Genomic DNA, 21,891 nt, shown 5'->3' on the forward strand with positions numbered 1-21,891 from the left:
CATCATTGTGAATGAAGAATTATTCTTTAGTAGAATATAAGGTAGATATTCTGTATTTCTGTTGTTGGTGTGGAGTAGAAGTGCCACCTCCACATAGGAAAATCAGTTACTGTCTCATTGTTCAGATAAACTTATTCTTTTTCTTCTTCTGAATGGTAGTAAAGCTTTATTGACACAGTTGCATAACATTAACTCATTAATCCTAATTGTACATAAATCCACATAATTACCATAATTGTTTGTTGAAATAGCAATCTTGTTTCATGAAACAGGTAGGGTGCCCTAATTAACTTTTTTCTTTAAATAAAAAAAATTGTGTACGGACTGCTAGTGCTTTAGAGCTTTACTGGCATGACTGATGACTGTCAGTCCAGGATCACCCCATTTCACATCCCTGATAAAGAATTGGGCCTTTGGTATTGGATGGGTTCTCTGTGGTTTGACATCTTTTAAGAAAAACCTGAATGTACTCTTAAGGTAACCAAATCAGGGTTTCCTTGATGGGAACTTTGATCTATATTGGAGATAAGCCTAAATCAGCTATTTGCTCTTAATAGAGTTTTAGAACCAAGAAACTTAAGTATTAAATCTTCACAGTACTGGAAATGTGGTAGTCTGTACAAATGAGTAACTCTTTGGAAAGTAATTACTAGATTTCTTTAGTTATATGCCTATATGCCCATTTGTCACTTTTTCCCCATGAAATTTATTGTGCTTTTACGTATTTGTTGAAAACATTTTGAAGTCAGTTTTAGTTGTGTGTCTCTTGTTAATTATGGCTTTCCTGAAAATGAACAATTGCTAGAAAAAACTTACCAAACTCTAGCAATTTTGTGCAGCCAGGACAAAGATGTAAAGATGTGGTTCTGTCTGTGACTTCTTTTCAGTGTTGGGTGTGGGTTTTTTCTAATTATAAATACAAATTCTTTAAAAAAAAAAAAAAGGGTGGGAGGTGGGGAGGGGAAGGAGAAACCTTGCCAAAATCTTCAAGATAAAGGAAATGGACATTTGTAAGGAACTGGATGAATGGAATTGTAAAACTATTGCATCGCTACAGAGGAAAGAATAAGGAACATTGTGTGTATGGACTTTCTGCTTTCGTAGTTTCCCTGACATACTAAGTATTTTCTGATGTGGTTTTTATGGGAAGTATGACTTAATTTGGGAAGTCATGTGGTTTAGTTTTAGGTAGTCCTGCGAGGAGCAGGGCGTTGCAGTCGGTGATCCTTATGGGTGCCTTCCAACTTGAGATATTCTGTGATTAAGTATGTTTCCTTTAGTTGCAAACTTGTGACTAGTTGGATGGCCATTCTTGATTGTATTGTTTTGAAGATGTATTGAGCTTCAGATTGGTATGGAGTGTAGTGCAAAAACTGAAATGTAATGTTTTGCATTATAGGTACAAGAACTGTAGAAGTCCATTTTAGAATTTGAAAGGACAAGTTTCTGAAGCTCTGGAAAGATATGGTATGTTTATGTTTTCACTTATATTGTGTGTATGCTAATAATTATACTTTTGTTCCCTGATTTAAAAAAAAAAAAAGTTGAAAATAAATCCAGGAAGAGAAGAAACACACGTTCATTTTCCCCCATTTCTTTTGACTGTGGTCTTTTACTTAGGCATAGTTGTCTAGAAAACTGAGTTATTTAATTTCTTTTTCTCATAGTGAAAATAAATACTGATGATACACCATTGATGAATTCCCTTTTAATTTGTTTTACAGTTGCAAACAAACTCAGTTTCACCATCCATCTGTTTCTTCATGGATTACATAAGAATTGGTGCTCTTTCTGAAAGTTTGGGGCGGTGGGCATATATGCTTATATATGCTTATAAATATGCTACTGAGCATATTTATAGTGAGGCTCATACAGTTTTTAGGTATGACTTGAAAAGTAAGTTCAGAGCTACTAGAAGACTTAAGCAAACATCAGTGTAAGTCAAACTTGCAAATTGGAATCTTAGGAAATACAGAAGTGGAACCTTCATTACCAGTGCCAACATGAGCATGTGGTATCTCTTTTTGTCTAGGCTCTTAAATGTCCAGCCAGCTTAAAAGTATGTACATGTATTACAGCAAGGTTGGAACCTTAACTTGTAGTTATTTTAATTTCTGTTTTCTAAGTTTATTCTGCTATAGTCCTGTGGAGAGATACGTGGTAGTATGGAACAGCTGCACCACTCTAATGTTGCTTAAGTTCTGTGGTTCTGCAACTTGTTACACAGAGAATTTTTGAAACTTTATGCATTGCTGCATTCAGGAAAAAAATATGTATAAGTACATTTTTCAACCATATTAAATAGGTCTGTTAATGCATATATAAAATTGTATGTAGTTCAACAACTGCTTCTAAGCTATGTGTGTACTTTCTTGTTTAAACACTTAAAATGTGGGGAAGAACTCATAACTGCAGAAAAAGAATTTTATATGCTGTAGGTTTATGTCTAGATTTTTCTTTTGAAGATACTTAACATATTTGAAGTTTTGAAATCTCAACCTTGCATAAGGCTGTCTTTTTTTTCTTGGTTAAGTTCTGTTTTGTAGGAAGCTATAGACAGGAGATAAAATGACTGATTCTAAGCTGAAACATTAAATATAGTGTGTGCTAATTAAAAACTGTAAATCTCTTGAAGATATAGTGTTACGTTATCACAATCCAGATGTTCCTGAGAGAATTGTATAGATTGGTCCTTTACTCTAGCAGGCATCTGGCAGGTAGCGTATATTCAATTTTGTACCCACAGCACCACTGGGACCACCCACCTGCTTCTTGCTCTTCAGTGTCAATACCAGTTGTGTATATGATGGCTCTTCAAACTGAAGCCATTATTTCTGCTGGCTGCCTTTTTTTTTTTTTTAATGTTTAACCACTTCCCACTGTATGCATAATCGTTGTAAGGGTATGCACTTCATAAATTGACAAAGAATTCCCCTCTAATCCCCCACAACTTGTGAGTAATAAATACTAATGGAACATCAGAAAAGCTGAATGTTATGCTACAGGATTGCATGATCGCTTGGTCTTAATATAAACTGCATATAAACAAATGCTGAAGAACTTGGTGAACAGCAATATACTTTACGTGGAAGGCTGCATGAAAGATGGGTGGCAAAAGAAAGCAAATAACAAAGCATAGGTAAAAAGATGGATGGAATAAAAGTTTAAATATTAAAGCTGAAGTGAAGCTGTAAAACTTACCTGTTTGGAAAATAACTTGATACCTAGCCAGTAAAAGGAGAGCTACTAAAGGAAATTTAAATAGATGATTGGATTTCACTCCAGATGTAGGAGGGGCTTTCCATTCATAACTGCACATCGCTTTGGAGGGAGCCTAAAGTAGCAGGCATGACTGAGATAGAAACAAGTGGTTCAGCTGGAAAAAATAAGGAGTATGTGTAGTGGAAGAAAAATGAGTTGTGGTTAAAGGGAAAAATGCAGAAGCTAAAGATAATTTCAGGCTTTCCCCTTTTTACAAAGGTGAAGAAAGTACCTCTATGATCTGCTGAAATATCAAACTGAAAACAAATGTTGAAGGAAAAAAATCTGTGTTCAGAGTTGTGGGGGCAGTTGTAGAAAATGAGAATTACACATTGGCCTTTAGCTTTGGGGTGAGGGGAGAGAATGGGAGTGAACAGTAGACCTTTTTCTCTTGCTTTGATTTGTGAAATATTAACATCAAAGCAAATTGATACGTTGTATCAAAAAGTATACGGATATTATAGGGTGAAGCTTTTAAAATCTGTAGTTGATCTCTTTATATTCCAATGCACTATAGTCTACCTTTATTAAAGTCAGTAACTTGTGTTTTTACTGGAGTATGAATTCTAGAATGGCACCAGCTTTGATTTGAAGATATAAGCAAATTCAGATCCCCACCCCAGATAACTGACTCAAGTGTTAATTGATCTCACTACCCTGCATGTTTTTGTTCCTACTCTAATTTGTATTGCTCAGCCTTCAGTTTCTAGTCATGTGAGGGTTTCATATGCTTGCTTTTAATTGGAAGATCTTTTTTATGTATTTCTGTGCTATGAGAGGACTTAGTTTCTTCCCATATCCATATTGATTAGCTTGAATAACTTGGAACTGTTTCCGTTATCTAGTCACAAGGCACTCTCTATCTTCATGCTGTCTTTGTGGCTCTTTTCTGCTACTTCTGGAACATTTTTGAAGAATAGCAAATACTTGGAGAACTGGGCTTAAGTTTTGAATATGTCTGATGTATTTTGTGCAGATGAACAGACACCTTTCCAGGAACCCTTCATGAGTCATATCTGTTGTCCTAGCTGTAATAACTGGGACCATGTGTGCATTTGCTCATCAGTTGTGACTGCCTTAGTCACTTTAGGTTGGCATTTTCCGGGATAGAACCCAATTCCTTTGGTCTTCTAACTATGTAATTTTGTATTTATCGGTATTAGTTGAATGGTTTGGTTTACCAGGCAGTGGGAGAAGAAATCATATAGATGTCTTACTACAGTTTTTTTGCAGCTTTTTGGGAGTTTGTTTTATCAGGTTTTATTAGTGGCTGGTTTATTTTCCTTTAGGATAATTGATAATTCAACCTGGTATTAGCTGCATGAAGAAAACTTCTGGAATCTTACGTCTTTTCACGTTTTCTGTGTTGGAAACAGCGTGCAGTCAACAAAAGTAATTGATGTTTCCAACCATATCAAGAAATTAAGTCTCAAACATGCCTATTAATATATTTTTTTTTCTACAAGTGACAGTTGAGATTGAGCTTGGGGATTTGGTGAATATTCTATAGTTTCTTCCAGGACACTTCAATCAATCTTATGTTATAAAAGGACAGTTTTCTTATTAGTTGTTGGTTCCTTGTTTGAAGTAGTAAGCTAGCTAGGGTAGTCCTGAGGGCACCTCTTACTGTATAGATGATGACTGTTTCATCATGGCGCTCAAAGTCATTCTGGAAACAGATCAGATTCATTCTTGGGGGATTCAGAGGGATTCTTCAGAAAACATACAAAGGTTTCTTCTTGGGGATGGTTATTTTTGATTAAGCAACTCAAATTCTGGCACTGAAAGGTAAAGAAGATCATGTACTACTTTGTACAGGTGAATCACCTTGTTTTCATTAGATCATCTGTCAACAAGAGAATCTTAAAAAAATTTGGATCAAGGATTACTCAAGTGTATACTTAAAATTCTTTTGTAAAGGAAACTTAAATTCTTACAAATACCACCTCCCAGGGTAAACCATCCTACAGTCAGGTCAGTAAGTTGTTTAGTTTAAATAAAAGTGTTCTTCCTCTCAGGGATCTTCCTAGACCTCACATCCTGGGTGTTAACTGCCAGATTGCTGTGCTGTCACAGAAAATGAACATCAAATAATGCAGAGAAAGTGATAAGGTATATGAAATCCATGTAAGTGACAACTTTCGATTAAGTGATTTGTAGCTGGAATTTTTTTGGCTTTATTTTTCATTGTTTACGAATAGGTACTTACATTCTCCATGGTATGGCTTTAGGTTCTGTATGTTGAAGCCGAGGACCTCTTCTTGGCTCATGTTTGTGATTGCAGACTTTCAAGATTAAATGAAATATGCAAAGAGAAGATCTCATCAGGCTATGCCACAAAGTTGCTTTTAGTCCCTTTTGATGCATCTGAACTTGGTTTCTGACTTCTTATTCTTCCAGTCATTTATTATTTATTTTCCCCCTCTTTTTGAGTCAATAAGAACATTTTTTTTTTTTTCAGAAAATCTGCACTTTTTCCATCTTGGAGAAATGACTGTTGTCTCACACTACTGCATAAATGTTATTTATCCTGTTGCCTTTCCATGAGGGTTGCTCCAAACCATGCAAGGTTCTTCAGGTACATGGTGTGAAGGCACGGATCTTGTCTATTGTCTTGCAAATTACAACGGGTTGTTGTAGTCCTGGTTGAAGCTACCTCTTCTAAGTAGTCACTAGGCAGCTATAGATGTGTCTATACTGGAGCCTGCCCAGTCCCAAAGAGTCTAGCAGCCATCTCTGGTTTCTCAGACATACTCCAAAGGCACAAACCTTGTTTGATACCTTCAGCTGCTATGTGTGTCTGTGAAAGCCTAAACTGTAAGCCATGCTAATCATGACAGTGAAGACCAGAGAAATCTGAGTGATAAGAATAAATGTCTGTTCTGATGCCGCTGTTCCTACCCTGTAAAAAGTAAGTTCTACCCAGAGATTATTTTTTTGTAAGCAGTTGGTTTAGGTCAGTTTCCTATTCTTCATAATGCCCTTCATGATTTTAGCATATTCATCAGTGTAGTTTCCCTTTCCTGATCAAGTAGTGTTCTTTGACTCTTAGACCAGTCTTTTTTTCTGCCTTGTTTGGATCCAGCAGTCAAAATGTTGTTCAAACTAGATTCAGGATAAGGTATCTTTGATGGCAGTCTCCTTCACTACTCACCCCATGTTTCAACATGCTGGTCTCTTTACCAGCAGACAGTACTCTGCTGATGGGTGAATGAGTAAGGTTTTAGAAAAACTAATTCTTTCATCTGTGCTAGGGAATCCTTGCCAATCGTATTCTGTCCTACAGGAGTGGTGGCAAGGATAGATGGGGAAAGTAGTACAAAGCGATAGAAGGGGGAAATGATTCATTAAGATTTCTTGCGTCTGGATTATTGAAAATAGCATGAGATTTTTAGACCGTAGTACCATAAATCTAGCTTTAAGGTATCCTGTAATGGATTAGAAGTGCTGCAACTACAGAATTCAAAGCTCTAATTCACAATATATTAAATATGTAGAGGCAAATTTCACTGCAAAACTTAAATCAGTTAAATTCAGCTTGGTGAGATTCATACCAGTTGGGATACTGCCTCTCTTCATGGAGCTGCTGTAGGTACTATGGTGGTGTGGTAAATCTGACTAACAAAGTTGGATCTATGTCAGGCCTGGGCACAAATGTGTCTTGGCCAAGATTGTGGACTGCCACCTCAGAGCGTATTATTTAACATTATAAAATCTGATGTTTTTTTAATCCAGCACCGATACTTCATGCATTCCTTCACTGTTGACAATCCCGTTCATGACTTCTCCCACATGAAGCAGCCTCAGGAAAACCCTGTTTTATGAAGGTTGCTGTCAGCCTGTTGTTCTAACATGCTTCCATTTGAATTGAAGACTACTGTAATTAGCTTTTGCCTGTGGTCTGGGTGATACAAGTCTAGGGAGGGAGTGATTGATTTGGTATCCCGAACATGAACTGATACTTCCAGCAGTCAAACAGAATGTGGATTTCCCAACCACTGAGGCCTTAGAGGCTACACCCCTGTCCTTCTTGACCAGCATGCTAAAAGTTACTTGGGTAAAGCGCTAGAAGTGGTGTTAATTTCTAAATGCACTTTTACAGAGCCATTTCACATCAGTTTAGAAAGCAGCAAGAATTTAGGTTTAACTTTAGAAGAAAGCACTGCCTTAGAATAGGTATCTGTTTCTTTAAAGCTGAGACTTGCCTGAAAGTGGGCATTGTCAGGTCTCAATCAGAATGCCATAAGCAGTGTTTTAAGGCTTCTTAGTTTTGCATCAGCGTCTTGGTTTTTGCTGTTTGCTTTTCTGTAGAGCTGATGGTCAGCAAATATTAATTTGAAAATCTTTACCCTGTTTGTCACTTAATGTTGACAGATGAGGAACCTTTTCAACTGACTTTTATTCATTGTACTGTGTTTCTGGCATTGACTTGTTAAACTTTGATAGTTTACACCTGCAAAACATAGGTACTAGAGAACCTCTGTTTTGTTTCATAGGTTTTTGGTAATCTGCTTTTTTTTTTTACTTTCCATATCTCAACTGTACTTGTGTTTAGATGAGAAGACTCAAATATTACTGCTGTTAAAATAATTAAATGGCACTTCTCCTGCCTTGAGGAATATACCCAATAAAACTAAAAAGCATCGTTCCACAACTACTACAAATTTTATTCTGTTGCAGAGTTTGTAGCATGATGGCAAATTGTAGTAAAAGGACAGAAGTCAGCAGCTTTTCTGACCAACTTTAGAAAATAAAGGGCTTTGCTTCCCTATTAGTGATTTTGTATCTATAACAAGTCAAGAGATACAAATTAGCATTAAAAATGCTTGATTCCTCAACAAACCTAAGACCTTTTGTAATAGATTGAACTGAAGCATGAAAGCTTTTGTGGCTGAAACATTTATAACTATCTGTGCTTCTCTTGGCGTTTGTATCAAGCTGTTGTGACTGTGGGTGTTGTAGAGACCTGCGGGTGTGCCCTCAGTAGCTCACTAGCCTTTTTGCACCCTGCTTCTGTATGAGGCTTCTGCTGCATGGCAACAAATGTGAGGCTTCATCTGGGTTAGAGCTGCAGGAATAAACTTACCAAATACTGCACAGAGGTCTGTCTTCATAGCTACCTGCTGTTTAGAGAAAGTTAGATAACTTTTTTTATTCACCAAATACAGTAATAACACTTCAATTGTAATCAAAACTTTATGTTAACAAGAAGTGAATAATGCTGTTTGTGATCTGACTGTCCATCAGGCCGTTTTTCTTTACAAACTTTGTCCAGTGCACCTAGGAGCTTGGGTGGGAGAGAGAATGGGGTGAGTTGAGTGTTGAGGGTTATGTTTGGGAATATTTTATCAGTTAACTTTAGAGTAGATAATAGCAGTAGGTAAGAGACTAACTGGTTCCTTTTCAGCCATGGAAGTAATCAGCTGGGGTGGTCCCAGGGCGCTCTGGGCAGGAGTATTGCTGAGTGATCATTGGCTGCCACCTGCGTGACAAAGTAAAGGACCAACCCTTCAATTTATACCGGTGGAGCCAGATCACGGGAAACAATTGACAGGTAAAATACACTTTTGAAAATTTAAGGGAGAGGAGAGAGTACATGTGGCGTGAATGGAGCAAAGAACCTAAAAGTTTGGCCACAGATGGCAAAGATTGCTCCTTTGAAACTTTCACATGGCTTTAGCTTGCTTCGTTTTGGGGAGGGGCATACAGCAAAGTGCAAGTTACATGTTGCTCCCCTGGGAACACAGAGCCTTGTTAGGGACCAATATTGAGTTGTAACAGGGAAACAACTAATGGAATTTTATTTTATTTAGAAATTACAGTTTATATTTATGCACATGCTTCCAAATCTTTGAATGCTTGATTTTGGGTGCTTTCTACTGGTCCAAGAGATGGGGTTTGGTTTTGGGAGGGGTTTTTGAGGCTAAAAATAAGTTAATGAATTTTCAAGTTCACCAGTTGAATGTACTGGTTAGTTACTCTAAAAACTTACTTTAGTAAGTAGTTCTGCTTGTTAGTTACTCTATAAATCTTAGAATGTCATTCAAAAATGTATTAATTTTTGTGCAGTAGGTCTTAATCTTGCAGATAAAACAATGTGTAGCATCAGTATTGTTCTTGTGTTTTATGATGTTTTAGTGAACTAGCTGAAAATAACTTGTAAGGACTTTTAACTGAATTATTTTTACTTATTTAGAGTTGTTAAGCTTATGCTTAGCCCAGCGTGATACAGGACTGGTGTGACAACTCATTTTTAATCAGTGACTCAAAATTGTGATCACCCTGATGTCACCGAATGGCCACAGCTTGTAAAAGGTAAGCATACGCTTATGTTGTTTCTCAGGATCCTTTTTAGTATATTGTTTATTTTTAAAGTATTTCATTCTGTATGACCTGAAGTGAATTCCATAAGTATTATTAAGGTATATTGTTTATTTAAGATAAGTCAGCTGGCAAAGTTGACTTACCCTCTTGCTTAGAGTTATTTCAAAGCTTACTTACTTGCCTGCTTTTAAAATATGAGCACAGTGGTGGTCCATGGTATCCCTCCTAAGAGCAATGCTATCTCTTAAGCCTCTGGTGGTTTTTACTGTCATACTGCAATTCTGTATAAATTGTTTAGCATACTTACTGAAGCAAATTGTTAAATTTTTTGGAGTATTTGTCCAGGAGGCTTGATGACATTAAAATTTGTAGGCTTGCATATCTTTACTTTTCTCTCCTAGGGAGGTACAGTGGGGGTAAAAAGGAGTGGCTTGCAGAATGGAGAAGTTGCTCCCTGTGTTACTGGAAGTGAGCCACCATTTGAATTTGCTAGCTCATACTGCAGTATTCAGATTAGCTGGTGTCTTGTGATCAGTATCTATGATTAATTCAAAGCTGAAATTTATAAGAGCAGTTGCTCTGAGATTTTCTCTGAACGGAACTCTTGTTTCAGATTTTAGGCGTGATGAAAGGATGTCTTGCCATACTGTATAGTTGCTTTTCAGTACTGTTGCCTGCTCAGAGGAATAACAAGGTATCTTGTTTGTAAACAATTGGGCATTGCAGAGTAAATAGCTTCTCAACAAGCAATTACAATTCCTGTAATTAGATTGATCTTTCACATTGTTTCCATGAGTACTGAAAGCTCATTTTATTTAATGCTTACATTGTCATCTGAGACCTTTTAAAATACGGTTAATAAGTGCAGTAAAAGTTCTGCAAATCATAGTTATTTTAGGTCAGCTTCTGTTGTAAAAAACAATATGCTGAAGGAATTTGATCCCTGTTTTCAGCAGAACGACTTACCTTAGAGGACCAAACCTTTTTTTGACTTAGCTAAGTTTTATTTTTTCTGAACCTTCCTGAAACTTGTTCTTACATTGTCTTGTAGAAGAAACCTTATTTGCAGAATAGCATGTACAGAGCTGCAGTGTCTGTTCAAAGCCCAGATAAAACTCACACAAATGATAAGGATAGGAAAATATTTTGGATATACTGATAGCTGTGTTTACGTGTCTGTACTGCAGATCACTAGGCTACCTTTTTTACATGCTAAGTTTAGATGCCAGTCTGCTCTTTTTCTGTAAATTTTCATACTGCTGTGTATTTTAAAGGCTCAAAGTGATTAATACTCTTGATGTTTTTGTTTTAACACTGCTATTTCACTTGTATTTTCACAGCAACTTAAAGCACTAGTCTTACCCAAAGCTTCATTGTGTTGTATTTCCTATGGCTAAAAGAAAGATAGCAACCGCCTCAAACTTCCAAGCTCTTTGCTCAGTTTCTGAAGTCCTGGATGTGAATAGTGGAGCTAGCCAGTATGAATGTAAACACTCTTCTTTCCAATGCTCCTCAGGTTGTATGGCTTCTAGCACTTACATGTTTGGGTGAATAATTAGGGGAAAAAAAAAAGGTTCTTTTCTTTCTAAGTATCTAGTGATTTGGTTTGGTCACTAGAGTTGAAGGGAAATGAGATTTTGATTTGTTTTGCTGTTGAGCATTATTTTTGTCAGCAGCTATCTAATCAGTCTTTAATGAGTAAGGAAAGCATCATTTGGAGGGAGTAAATAGATGCCAGATTTTGAGACTGGGTAGTTTTTCTGTTAGGCGGGTATTTGCGTTTTAAGCATGAGTATAAAGTTAGTTTGATAGTAAGTTGAGTTCTGTCCCTAGTGTCAGTTGAATTTTATAACTTAGTGAAATATAAACAAGTAACTTCCTGTGTTCTGCATCAGCTGTCACTGCACATTATCCAGCTAGCCTAGGAATTTTGCCTGCCAGAAATGCTTTCTAGGCACTGGGTCTGTTAATATACTACAGTTTGGTAAAATCCAGAAAGTTGCTAAGATCTTATATGTCAGTAAAGGACTAAGATTTTAGTAAAAGATTTGGAGAACAGTCCAGGATTTAATAGGAGGGACCATCCAGTAAGGTAGTGCAATGAAACATAGGAAAAAAAGGAAATGTTTCAGGCTGCAGGTGGAGATTTCCATTAGTGTTTAGAATAGTATAATAGTCATATAGTAAATAGAGAAATTCCATTCCTACAAGCAATGATTTCCCTGGTAAAGCTATGACAAAACCTGCTTAGCTGTGCTGACTGAAGTCCCCTAGAAAACTCGTGTTTAAACCCGCAAAGTGAGTTCTATTTGCAGATTTTAGCTCGCTTCTGTTTTGAGAAAGCTCTGTCATGAAAGGCATTTTTATTCATGTAAGCTACAGAGTTTTACTGCAATAGGCAGTGCTCTATTTCCACTTCTTGTGCAGTGTATCCAGTATATCAGTTCTGGTCAACTGTATCAGAATCTAGACCCATGTCAAGGTTGGATAAGGTTCTTCAGAATATGATTTCAAGGCAGCTTACAGTGATTGAAGTCAAAACTGCTGCATTCGTACTGCCTTGTCTCCTGGCTCATCCAATTACAAGCTGGATCTGGCTACAAACTGACTGGGTAGCAGGAAGTCCCAAAGAGAGGAAAAAATAATCTGCCTAAAGAAAATAATAATCTGTCTAAAAAAATAATAAATTAAATGTTAACTTTTTGAATCAGTGCTCACATAAGGAAGAAGATGGGAATAAGGAGGAGCTAAACAGCCATAAGTTTAGCCTACTTAATTTAATACGGAACTATACCCCTTAAATTTGTAAATTAAGTCAAGGGGGTTGGCAAGCTGAATACAGGTGCTACTAGGGTGTTCAAAAATGCTAGGCACTAACACCAAATTCTGAATATTACTGGCTGATCTGTTGACTGGAAGGAAGTAAAAGAAAGCTGCCTGTGAGGCTTATGTCCATAAATTCAAGTAAAGCGAGACATGAAATTTGTTTTGAGGTTCTGTTGAGACCTGCTTTTGAGCTGCTGCTTTTTAGAGTCCAATTGTGCAGAGAATAATCTGTTGGTAACAGTTGAGCACTGATAAACCTTGAGTATACATTTTGGTTACAGAAGTGGTTATGAAGAATTAGCCCAGAACTGGTGCACTATACAACCTGAATACAGAAGTACTGCCAGCAGAACTCTTCCCTAATGGCTGCTGTTGTGTAAGCTGTGGGGAAAAAGTGCTGTCTTCCCTAGAGAAATTTGGCTTAATTATATTGTCAGATTTTATGTTATGAACTGTCTTCTCGAGTTTGGACAAATGTGCAAGCACATAAGAGTCAGTGCTTTTAGTGGCAATAATAAATCATCATCACTTTCCACCTTTCCTAATTCTTCATATTGTAATGACTGAAAGTAACAAAGAATGCTTAAGGTTTTGCATCTGTATTTGCAGATCACCAGGAGAACCTCACTCTGAAAACATTGAAACTAGCCGAATGTAAGTAAATGAATGGATGAGTTTGGTATATCATGTTTTAAAATGTTTTGACCGTATGTAAGTTACTCTTGCACCTATTTAGAAAAAAAAAAGATGACAAAAGCTGAGCAGAACTGTGGAATTACCTTAGAAAATTTCACGTTAATAGTTTGCTATGGAAAAATAATTTTAGGCCTCTGTAAAAACTATGTGTGTGTTTTTTGGTTTTTGGGGTTTTTTTTTACTTTTTTTGGAGGGTGAATCGGTTAAAGGGGAAGTTCAGAGGTTTAACGTGAACCAGTAGATGGTAGCATAATACAATGCCAGAGATCTTAAGGCCTATATTCAGACTTGACAGTAGGGTGTAATTTCTACCTGCTATTCACTAACATCTTGCATGGGTTTGAAGGCACTTCAGTACTAAGGCACAAGCCTGCTAATACCTGTTGTGGCAGATGAATTGCTGCGCTAAGAGGAAAAAAAAAAGTCTGACAATTTGGCAAATTTATACACTAGTTACTTTTAGAAATGGAAAACTGGACTTCTTTCATTGAAGGGTATTCATGTAGCATCTTGTTCATAGTTTTGAACCTTGTTTTGGTCTGTCTTCATTAGCCTAGAAGCAAAGTTGTGATAGGCTGAAATGTTCATTTCAAATTCAAAAGGGTTGAAGGTATGAGAGGGCATTTTAAAAAAAGAAAAAAGTTATTGAGACTTTATTCTTCTGTGAGTTAGCAAACAAAGATTCTTTTCTAGCTATTCAAACCATCCTGTTAACAGAATTCAAATAGAGAAACTGTAAACTCTGCTTTTCTGACTTACAGCATGAGTTCCAAAATAACAGAGGGAGTGTAGCCCAATGTTAGGGTACTGTCTGAGGCTTCAGAAGATCCGAGTTCACTTTTCTTCTGCCACAAACTTCTCTTCTGACCATAAACTGTCTCCTCCACACCCTCCCTCCACGTGGTGTAGGATTTTACACACTGTGGGCTGAATGCCAGTTTCAGAATGTTTTGCAGGCTAGGGACATAGTGTGAATTGCTCAAGGACTTCTCTGCTGTAGCTGCCCAACTTGGGGAGGAGCAAAGCTGAGGTAAGCCCCTCTGCACTGGACTGCATACCTAACCTTAAAAGTGATGAGAAGGAAACAAGGAACGCTTTTCCCATATGTTTTTCCCAATTCACTGCAGTGATTCTTGTACTAGGAGGAGCTTTTCTTCTGGGACAATGAATTTGCTTTTCCCTCTCTTACGCCATCTGTTACAGAAGTGCTGTCTGGCTCCCCAGGAGTACAGGTTGCAGGGATCCAGACCTGAGAGGGGACTGGCTGTTGCTATGTGAAAATGTGTTAGAGACAGAGGTTGCAGGGCAAAAACCCTGTCATGATCCCTTCTGCTCCAGCCCCTGCTGCATTGTGTTTTATTGTTCCTGTGGCAAGTTGAGTTGAGTTCTTTTGTTTTCCTGGCCTAGCCAAAGGGGGGAAATCAGGCTGTAGACTGGAGGTAGTCCACTCTGGATATTGGCAGTTGGACTCGTAAGGAAAGATGTGTCAGAAACAAGCAACTTGATGGCTGTGAAGCAAACACTCTGTATGGAAGGCAGTACAATTTTTTCCTTCTAGCAGTCTGACAATTCTTTTTTTGTGCGTATATTTTGTCCTCCTTAAAACTGAACCTGAAAAAATAATCTACAATAGCAAGGTTTTCTGTGTGAAAGCTTAATGGGATTTTTTTTTTGGTGGTTTGGAGTTTTTTGGGGTTTATTTTTGTCAGTGTTTTTTTTTGTTGGGTTTTTTTTTTTCTGCAGCGTGATCAAGAGTTGCCCTGACTAGGTAGATTTTGGGTGTCTGTCTAAAATAGATGTAAGTCAGTCAAGCTGTAGGGATTCATGTGTTTTGAGTAGTAGCTAAACAGTATTAATGCATGTTATACTTGCAAAACTAGATTTTTTAAAACTGTATCACAATGTGATGTGTACATCACCTACAGAGAATTTCTGCAATCATGCTGTAAGGTGGAATGGCAGGCTGAGTAATACATTGTGACCTGCAAGCCTACTGTGTAGCTAAAATAGTTACTATGTTAGTTACATGCCTATAATTCGTTAGTAAATGTGGGATTTCTATGAAGTGTTAAGTTATTTACACAATGAATGGTTAATTTGGTTTTACTCTGGTTGGCTGATACAATTGCTTCATTTGTTTCCCTGTTTTGCATTGCAAAGCTTTATACCAAGAGCCTAGTCAGGTATGTTTCACAAGTGTGAATTAAAAATAATCTACTCCTTCAGACTGTTATGCAGCAAGTTCTTCAATGGATAAGTCTTAATTATCTCAAATTTTTCAAGTCCTGGCTCTGTGTGATGAACATATTGGTGCTAGCTCATAGTTAGGTGTCTTTTTTTTCCTTACATTTGTCCAAGTCTTTGAATTTTTAAGATCAGCATCTCCTCCTGTCTGGTCCTGTCACAGGTTTGCGTTAATTTTCAGATTCAATTAGTATTACTTTTTTAAAACCTCTTTAGCACTAAATTACATAACTTGTTTAACAATAACTTGACTACTTATCAGTGTGTGTATTTTTACTGTACATATTGTATGTTGTCACACATCAGGGCAAAGGTTTGGGTATTTTGACATGATGGCTTTCTGTGCATTCATCTTCTGGTTTTGGAGGATGGGATGCTTTGTGATTTTGAAATTTCTCTCTCTCTTTCTAAAGTCGTTGAACACCCACCCCTCCCATTTGAAGTCTTGTTGCAGTTATAGTTGATGAATAGTGACCTCACATTGGAGTAGATTTGATAGCTGGTTTGTTTCCCTTGAAAGAATGGAAAAATAAAAATTCTGCAGCAGCCTCAAAACATGCCAGAAAACCAAATTACAACCATTGCAAATGAATACTTGTACAGTTACTGTACATGTGTTTAATGATACATACTTTCAGATGCCTTCCTAGAATAGAATGCCTTACTTTCCTCAAGGCTGAAAACACAGGTGGGTTTGCATAACATAACCACAGGACACTGATTGTGGCCTCAAACCTTGTCACATATAGGTATTTTTTGTGGCATTTGCTGGTGGTTTTATCACTATTATTGGGAGGAAAAGATATAGGAAGTATCATTATCTACACCTGCAGCCTTGTACTCTGTTACACTGTGATCTGTCTAGGCTGAACTACAGAATTTCTTCTCAGAGCCCCTTGCAATGCATCATTTGGCCAGGCAGTGATTCCTGTGAGGAAACTTCACCGCTAATATGACTGCATTGACTCTACTCAAGAATTATTACTTTTTTAAATTTAGCAACTGCTTAAGTTAGAATTAAGTGTCTGTTTTACCTTTGCTTCCAAGAGCAAAAGCACAGTAAGATAAATAGACTGAATTTTATAATGATTTGAAAGAAAAGGAATTCCAGTTGTTGCACTAGAAAATGTAACTGAAGCAAATGTATTACAAACCTTGGTTCCCATGGAGCTTGTTGGATGCTGTAAATTTACCAGTTAAAAATAAACAAAATGAAAGCTTAAAGAGTAGATATTTCTCTCTGGAGGTGTCTAATCCACAAATGCTGGACTATTCTTAAACTGGAAGCTCAGGTGTTTAAGTCTCTGATCAGTATTATTTGCACTTAGTTTCTGTGTGATCATGGTCGTCATTCTAGGGCTGTGTCGTGGAGAATGAAGACATCGCAAAAGAACACTGCCATGAAAGCCTAACAAAAGAAGTGTTCTGGAGTTTTTAATAACTTGAAAACAGTGGTGTGATTGCCCCTTTCCTGTACTTGGCCTCTTCTCTTCCAGGTTGTACAAAGAGAATACAGGGTTGATCAGCATTTAGGTCTCTGCAGGTCAGTCTTACAAGTTGCAATGGTCAGTCCTCTTACATGAGTGTCATGCTTTCTACTGCAATACTCCAGTGGTCCAGAAGTAGACAATCAGAATCAGTGGCCTCAAGTTACTGTCTGTATCTTTAATATTATCTCTGCAGTGAGATATCAAATCTCCTTTCTTTGGATGGCCTGCTGGTCAGAATATAGTGTATAAATTCCATACTTGACAAATTTAAGCTTGCTCAGTAGAGCACAACTTGAAGTTTAATTGTACTTGCTTGAGTGGTAGGACTTCTTTAACCAAGGGAAAACAACATGGAAGGTACTAAAGAATATGGGTTTTGCTTAAATATTGATAAATATTATTTGTTTTGTCCTGAATATAAAAGACACTGAAGGATTTCTCCAAGTATGTGAAGTCACTGTAATTTCATTTCTTTCCAATAAAGACAAAGCTGGTCTTACTGTGACCTCACAGCCACTACAGAGTAGTAGAGTTTTGGACTCCTTGCTTGATAATTTAGAACAGAATTTGGAGAACTGTTGAAATGTTTTGTGTGGTTAGACATATCATGATATACTCCTTAGAAGTTTAATAGCTGGTAACAATTACGTACATTTTCTTTTCTTTAAAATATTAAGAATAACAAATCTGTTCAGTGAGCGTAAGATGCTTTGAGTTTAGTCAGTCCTAAACTTAGTAGTAAGTTTATTTCAGCAGTAATTCAAGTTACTTTTCTTTGTAGTTAAATAAATTTATGGCCTTATTTTATGAAGGCTGTATTTCTCCCCGCCTTTTCAAAAGGCACTGATTCTGAAAACGTGAGCATGGTATTTAATAATCAAGTATGCCTACAGTCATTACCATTTACATATGTTGATAGCTTAGAATAATTGCCTAATAATTGTTTCCCTGTAATCAGTTATTTAGTGGCTTCAGGCCTGTAGTTATGTTTGGTTGGTTGGGGGGCGGGGGCAGGATTTCTCCTGAAATTGCTTGGGTTGAAAAGCCAGGGTATATTTGACACGTTATTCATCTCAATTTTATGGCTAATCGAGAATGTTGGAGGGATCACATGGGTGACAGGGCACTGCTTTCCTTCTTAAGAAGGACAGGTAGGAACCAGGGTATGAAACCAGTTGGCCTGTGGAATGACATTACAGAGTCCTGGAGCTAACAACCTGACGAGGAAAGCGCAGTAATGAAGGATGTTTTCCTAATAGGACTGTAGCAAGGTAGTTTGTGAGTCAAGACTGAGATACGTGCTGTGTTCTCGACCCCTGTCTCTAGCTCTCTTTGTGCATTGCTACGTAAAGCCAGTACAACTCTTCTGTTCTCAGGTTCGCCCTTCCTGAGGAAGTGCCATGACTGACTTTATCAGTACATGATGTTCCCAGAGGCACAGTAGATCTGGAGTATGTGGTGGGGAGATTGGTCTCTTGAGTGAAAACACTACAGTCCAAGGGGGTTCATGGTCTACACCCCAGCTGTTGGGGTCTACCATACTGGAAAGAACGAGGTTTGGGAAATGCAGGCTCCATGCGCATGTGCATTTGCCAGCATACGTTCACTGGGGTGCCAGAGGCTGAGGTGGGCAGAAAGTGTTGCAGCACTGCTGGAACAGAGTGCTCAGCTCCAGCTCTGGGTGGAGTGTTTGGCAGTGGCGTGTGCAGGCCACTTCAGAAGGGTCTGTGTGGGCAGTGCTTTTACTGGAAGCTTGTCTTCTGTAGCACTGCTGTTCTTAGTCTGACTAAACAGAAGCAGGAAACCAACATGCAAGGTTTGAAACTGAAACTCTCAGAAAACAGTATTTAACTTCACAAAGATGTCCATCCATAACCTATATTTTCTTTAAAGTTTTTGATCTGCTGGTCATCTTGCTTCCAAAGTGTAGTATAATTGTTGCAGGTGTGTAAGTCTCTATGCTCCTGTCTGTTAAGCCATATACTGAAGATGTTTTGCTATTAGTACTAAAAGAACTGTTGCCTGTTTTCTTCCTATCCAAAAGACAAACATAATTTTTCCTCTAGTTTCCATGCACATTAATACTTCTGGTGGGTTTTTTGCATTAAGAAAGAAAACAGCTTATGAACGTTTTGGCACTTCTGAATTACTAGCAGTTTTTTTAAAACAGGCTGTTGTAAATTTCCACTTACTAAAATTTGCCATTGTGGAGCAATGTGAGACGTCTGTGTAGAAATAACATAAAAGTAGCTGTGTCCCAAGCAGAAACAATTCAGAAATATTTTATACTGATATTTCTAGACAAGTACGAAACTTTCATACATATTTTTAAAATTTAGGTAAACTTGAAGCAAAAATGATGCATTTATACGGATATTTTTAGCTTCAGGCAAGTTTTGAAACTTAGATGAAAAATCTTTGCTTTGTAGGTGGACTTTAAGGAATTATATACTTCAGCTGTTTCTAAAATTCTTTAAATGCTTAAACTTCTGATTTTCTCTGTTAGAAAAAATTTTCTTTATGTAGCATTTCTCTGTATTTAGTATAAAAAAAAAAAAGAGAGAGAAATGCAAATTAGGTGCTGTTACACAGGAACTTGTGAACCAGTGCATGCAATCTCTTGTTTTATATAGGTTTTAGACATTCAAAAATGACTTTATGATATAAAATGCAGCCCAGTGCACCTTTGCCTAAGTATCTAGAAAGGCAGAGGCTCAGTGGTGCACACTTCTAGTGATACTGCAGTTTTGGCAGCATTTAAATTACAAATGCGAAGTACTTATTATCTGGCTTTTTATTGGTTAAAGAACAATCTAAAAGCCTAAAGGCATTCTTTTTTCTTTAAGTACTACAAAAGTGAGTGAATACTGATTTATTTTTAAATATAAAAATCTGCTTGTGAAATTGTTGGACTTTGGGAAAGGAAGATGACATTGATTTTAGGTGCCTCTCCTCACTGAAGTGGTGTGTCTTGCTTGAGGAGGTTATGCAAGGCCCACTGTGTGGGAAGTTACCCTTAAGGCATAAGGATATGCCTGTGGTATGTCTGTGAACTGTTTACAACTGCACCTACACCCATGCAGTTTCATACTTGGATGTACAACAGCAGTGTGAGTCCTTGCAAACATATATGCAAGTCAGTCACTGCAGCCTTAACTACACTAGGCGTCTGTGTGCTAATGTACAGTAAACCAGTCACTGAGTTTGTAAGGGGCAAGTTATTCCTCACTAGAACCCTATACAGGAACTTAAAGGGAGCTGCAGTCTTCACTGTGTAGCAGGAGCTAAGAATAGAGAGGGGGTTTGTGTTACCTCTCTTGGTGAAGTTTTAATGCCTAAGGCTAAAAATTTAAGTTTTCTGCATACTAAATGAGAAAGGGAATGTGAAAAGAGATCAAGCTTTCACCTCTGGAGAACGTAGAAGGTATGCTACATTTTTTTTCTGGATAATATAGGAAATGTGTGCTTTTGGCACTGGACAGTGACAATAATTCCTCAATTACCCCCGTGGGAATGTGGTATGGAATATCTTACTGTTCTGTAACATCACTCATTGCCTTACTTGGAACTGCATTCTCTGTAAATGCTTTCATGGGTGGATCTTGGTAAAGGTAGCTCTTATGGAAGGCTCAGTAAATTCTGTTCTACCTTCTGTCTGTATCCTCACTTTTAAGTCTCCACCTTTTCTGTTTATTTAAATAGTTTATCTGAGGCCATGTCAAAAGTCTGTGGAATAGCCATCAGGAAGAGATGGAGGGAATTTCTAGTACTGTTGTATTCTAATACTGTTGTACACTATTGTTAGCTTCCATGGTTGCTTTAAAAAAAAATAAATTCTAACTTTCAGTCAGACCTACCATCTCTAATAGAATTTCACAGCACTTAATGCATCTACGGCCATGAGTCAAAATTTAAAATTTTTGTAGAAACATCATTATTATAGGCATGATACAGTTTGAGAAGTAATTGGTAGTTAGATATTGGAAGCAAAAAAATATTGAGGTCCTCAGAATTTAACTGATAGACAAGTCTAAGCTTAGCTTTGTCTCTTGGTGTCTCAGATATGACTTGGTTAAAGTGGAGTATTGTTTAATATAATAAAATGCCTTGTTAATATATCAGTGTTTATACATTGAAACTTTACTCAAACTAGTTATTACATAAGCTAGAAAGGTGCGCATGCCTCTAAGACTTAACAATTTCTCCCATTTGAAAATATAAGTTCTTGCTTATGGAATTGGTCAGCTTTTCACAATCTATTTAATCTGATTAACAACTCTAGATGCTTTAAATAAATCAATAAATACACACACACCCCTAATATATATACACTTAGAAAAGCAGTGAGAAATAATCCATATAACATTCGTAGGTGTATTTCATGGGTCAGAAGATTATAGTAAAAAACTTGTGATCTACCTGTAGACTGCAATGGAGAAATAAAGATCAAAGGAAAACGTGATGAGGAAAATGATAGCGTGTATATGAAATAACTGCCATTTCCACATGCACTGTGGAAAACACGATCAGTGAGAGAGAGGGAAGAAAATTAAAGGAACAGTAATTTTCAACTTCAGTTGGAAAGAGCTTTCATGAAGGCATCAAAAGTAATGCATAGGAGAGACTGCAAGAGGAGTAAATAAGGAGCATGTTAGTGAGACAGCTGGCCATAGCTCAGGTGTAAGAGTTCAATATTAACCAAGAAAGACTTTCACATGATCTACTTATCTGCCTACAAATGACAATATTTTACACTCTAAATCTGAAGGTCTGAAATATGAAGTCTTGGCATTCAGAAATAGAAGTCTATGAGATCATGTACTGGTCTAAGCTGTATTAAAACACTTGGTTTTTTAAAGCCTCTATACTAAAAGCTGAAGTATGAAAGACATTAAAAAAACCCTTACATTTTTATATGCATGTGAAAAGAGGCAGGTTTTCCTAAGTCTACATATAAAAGTTGGGGAGGTTAGAACTCTTTCCTTGGATCAGAATACAGCTATTCCCTGTTTATACAGCAGTGATTTTGATGGTATTGCTCATACTGCTT

General features: G+C 37.2%; 1 protein-coding gene across 12 annotated transcripts in view; it reads left to right on the plus strand.

Moving 5' to 3' along the window:
* The window catches only part of UBE3A (ubiquitin protein ligase E3A), a 54,487-nt gene that overhangs the window by 8,690 nt on the left and 23,906 nt on the right, over positions 1-21,891 (plus strand). For 3 of the 12 annotated variants that reach the window (XM_055801379.1, XM_055801376.1, XM_055801378.1), the window contains 4 exons: positions 1,400-1,467; positions 8,669-8,815; positions 9,458-9,576; positions 13,021-13,065. In XM_055801379.1, the coding sequence (XP_055657354.1) occupies positions 9,557-9,576; positions 13,021-13,065 (65 nt within the window). In that variant the 5' untranslated portion in view covers positions 1,400-1,467; positions 8,669-8,815; positions 9,458-9,556. Of the gene's footprint in view, positions 1-1,399; positions 1,468-8,668; positions 8,816-9,457; positions 9,577-10,198; positions 10,280-10,925; positions 11,102-13,020; positions 13,066-21,891 lie in introns of all 12 variants that reach the window. The other 9 variants (XM_055801382.1, XM_055801380.1, XM_055801381.1 and 6 more) reach the window with 5 other exon arrangements.

Source organism: Falco peregrinus, chromosome 4 (genome assembly GCF_023634155.1).
Source record: "Falco peregrinus isolate bFalPer1 chromosome 4, bFalPer1.pri, whole genome shotgun sequence".
NCBI lineage: Eukaryota > Metazoa > Chordata > Aves > Falconiformes > Falconidae > Falco > Falco peregrinus.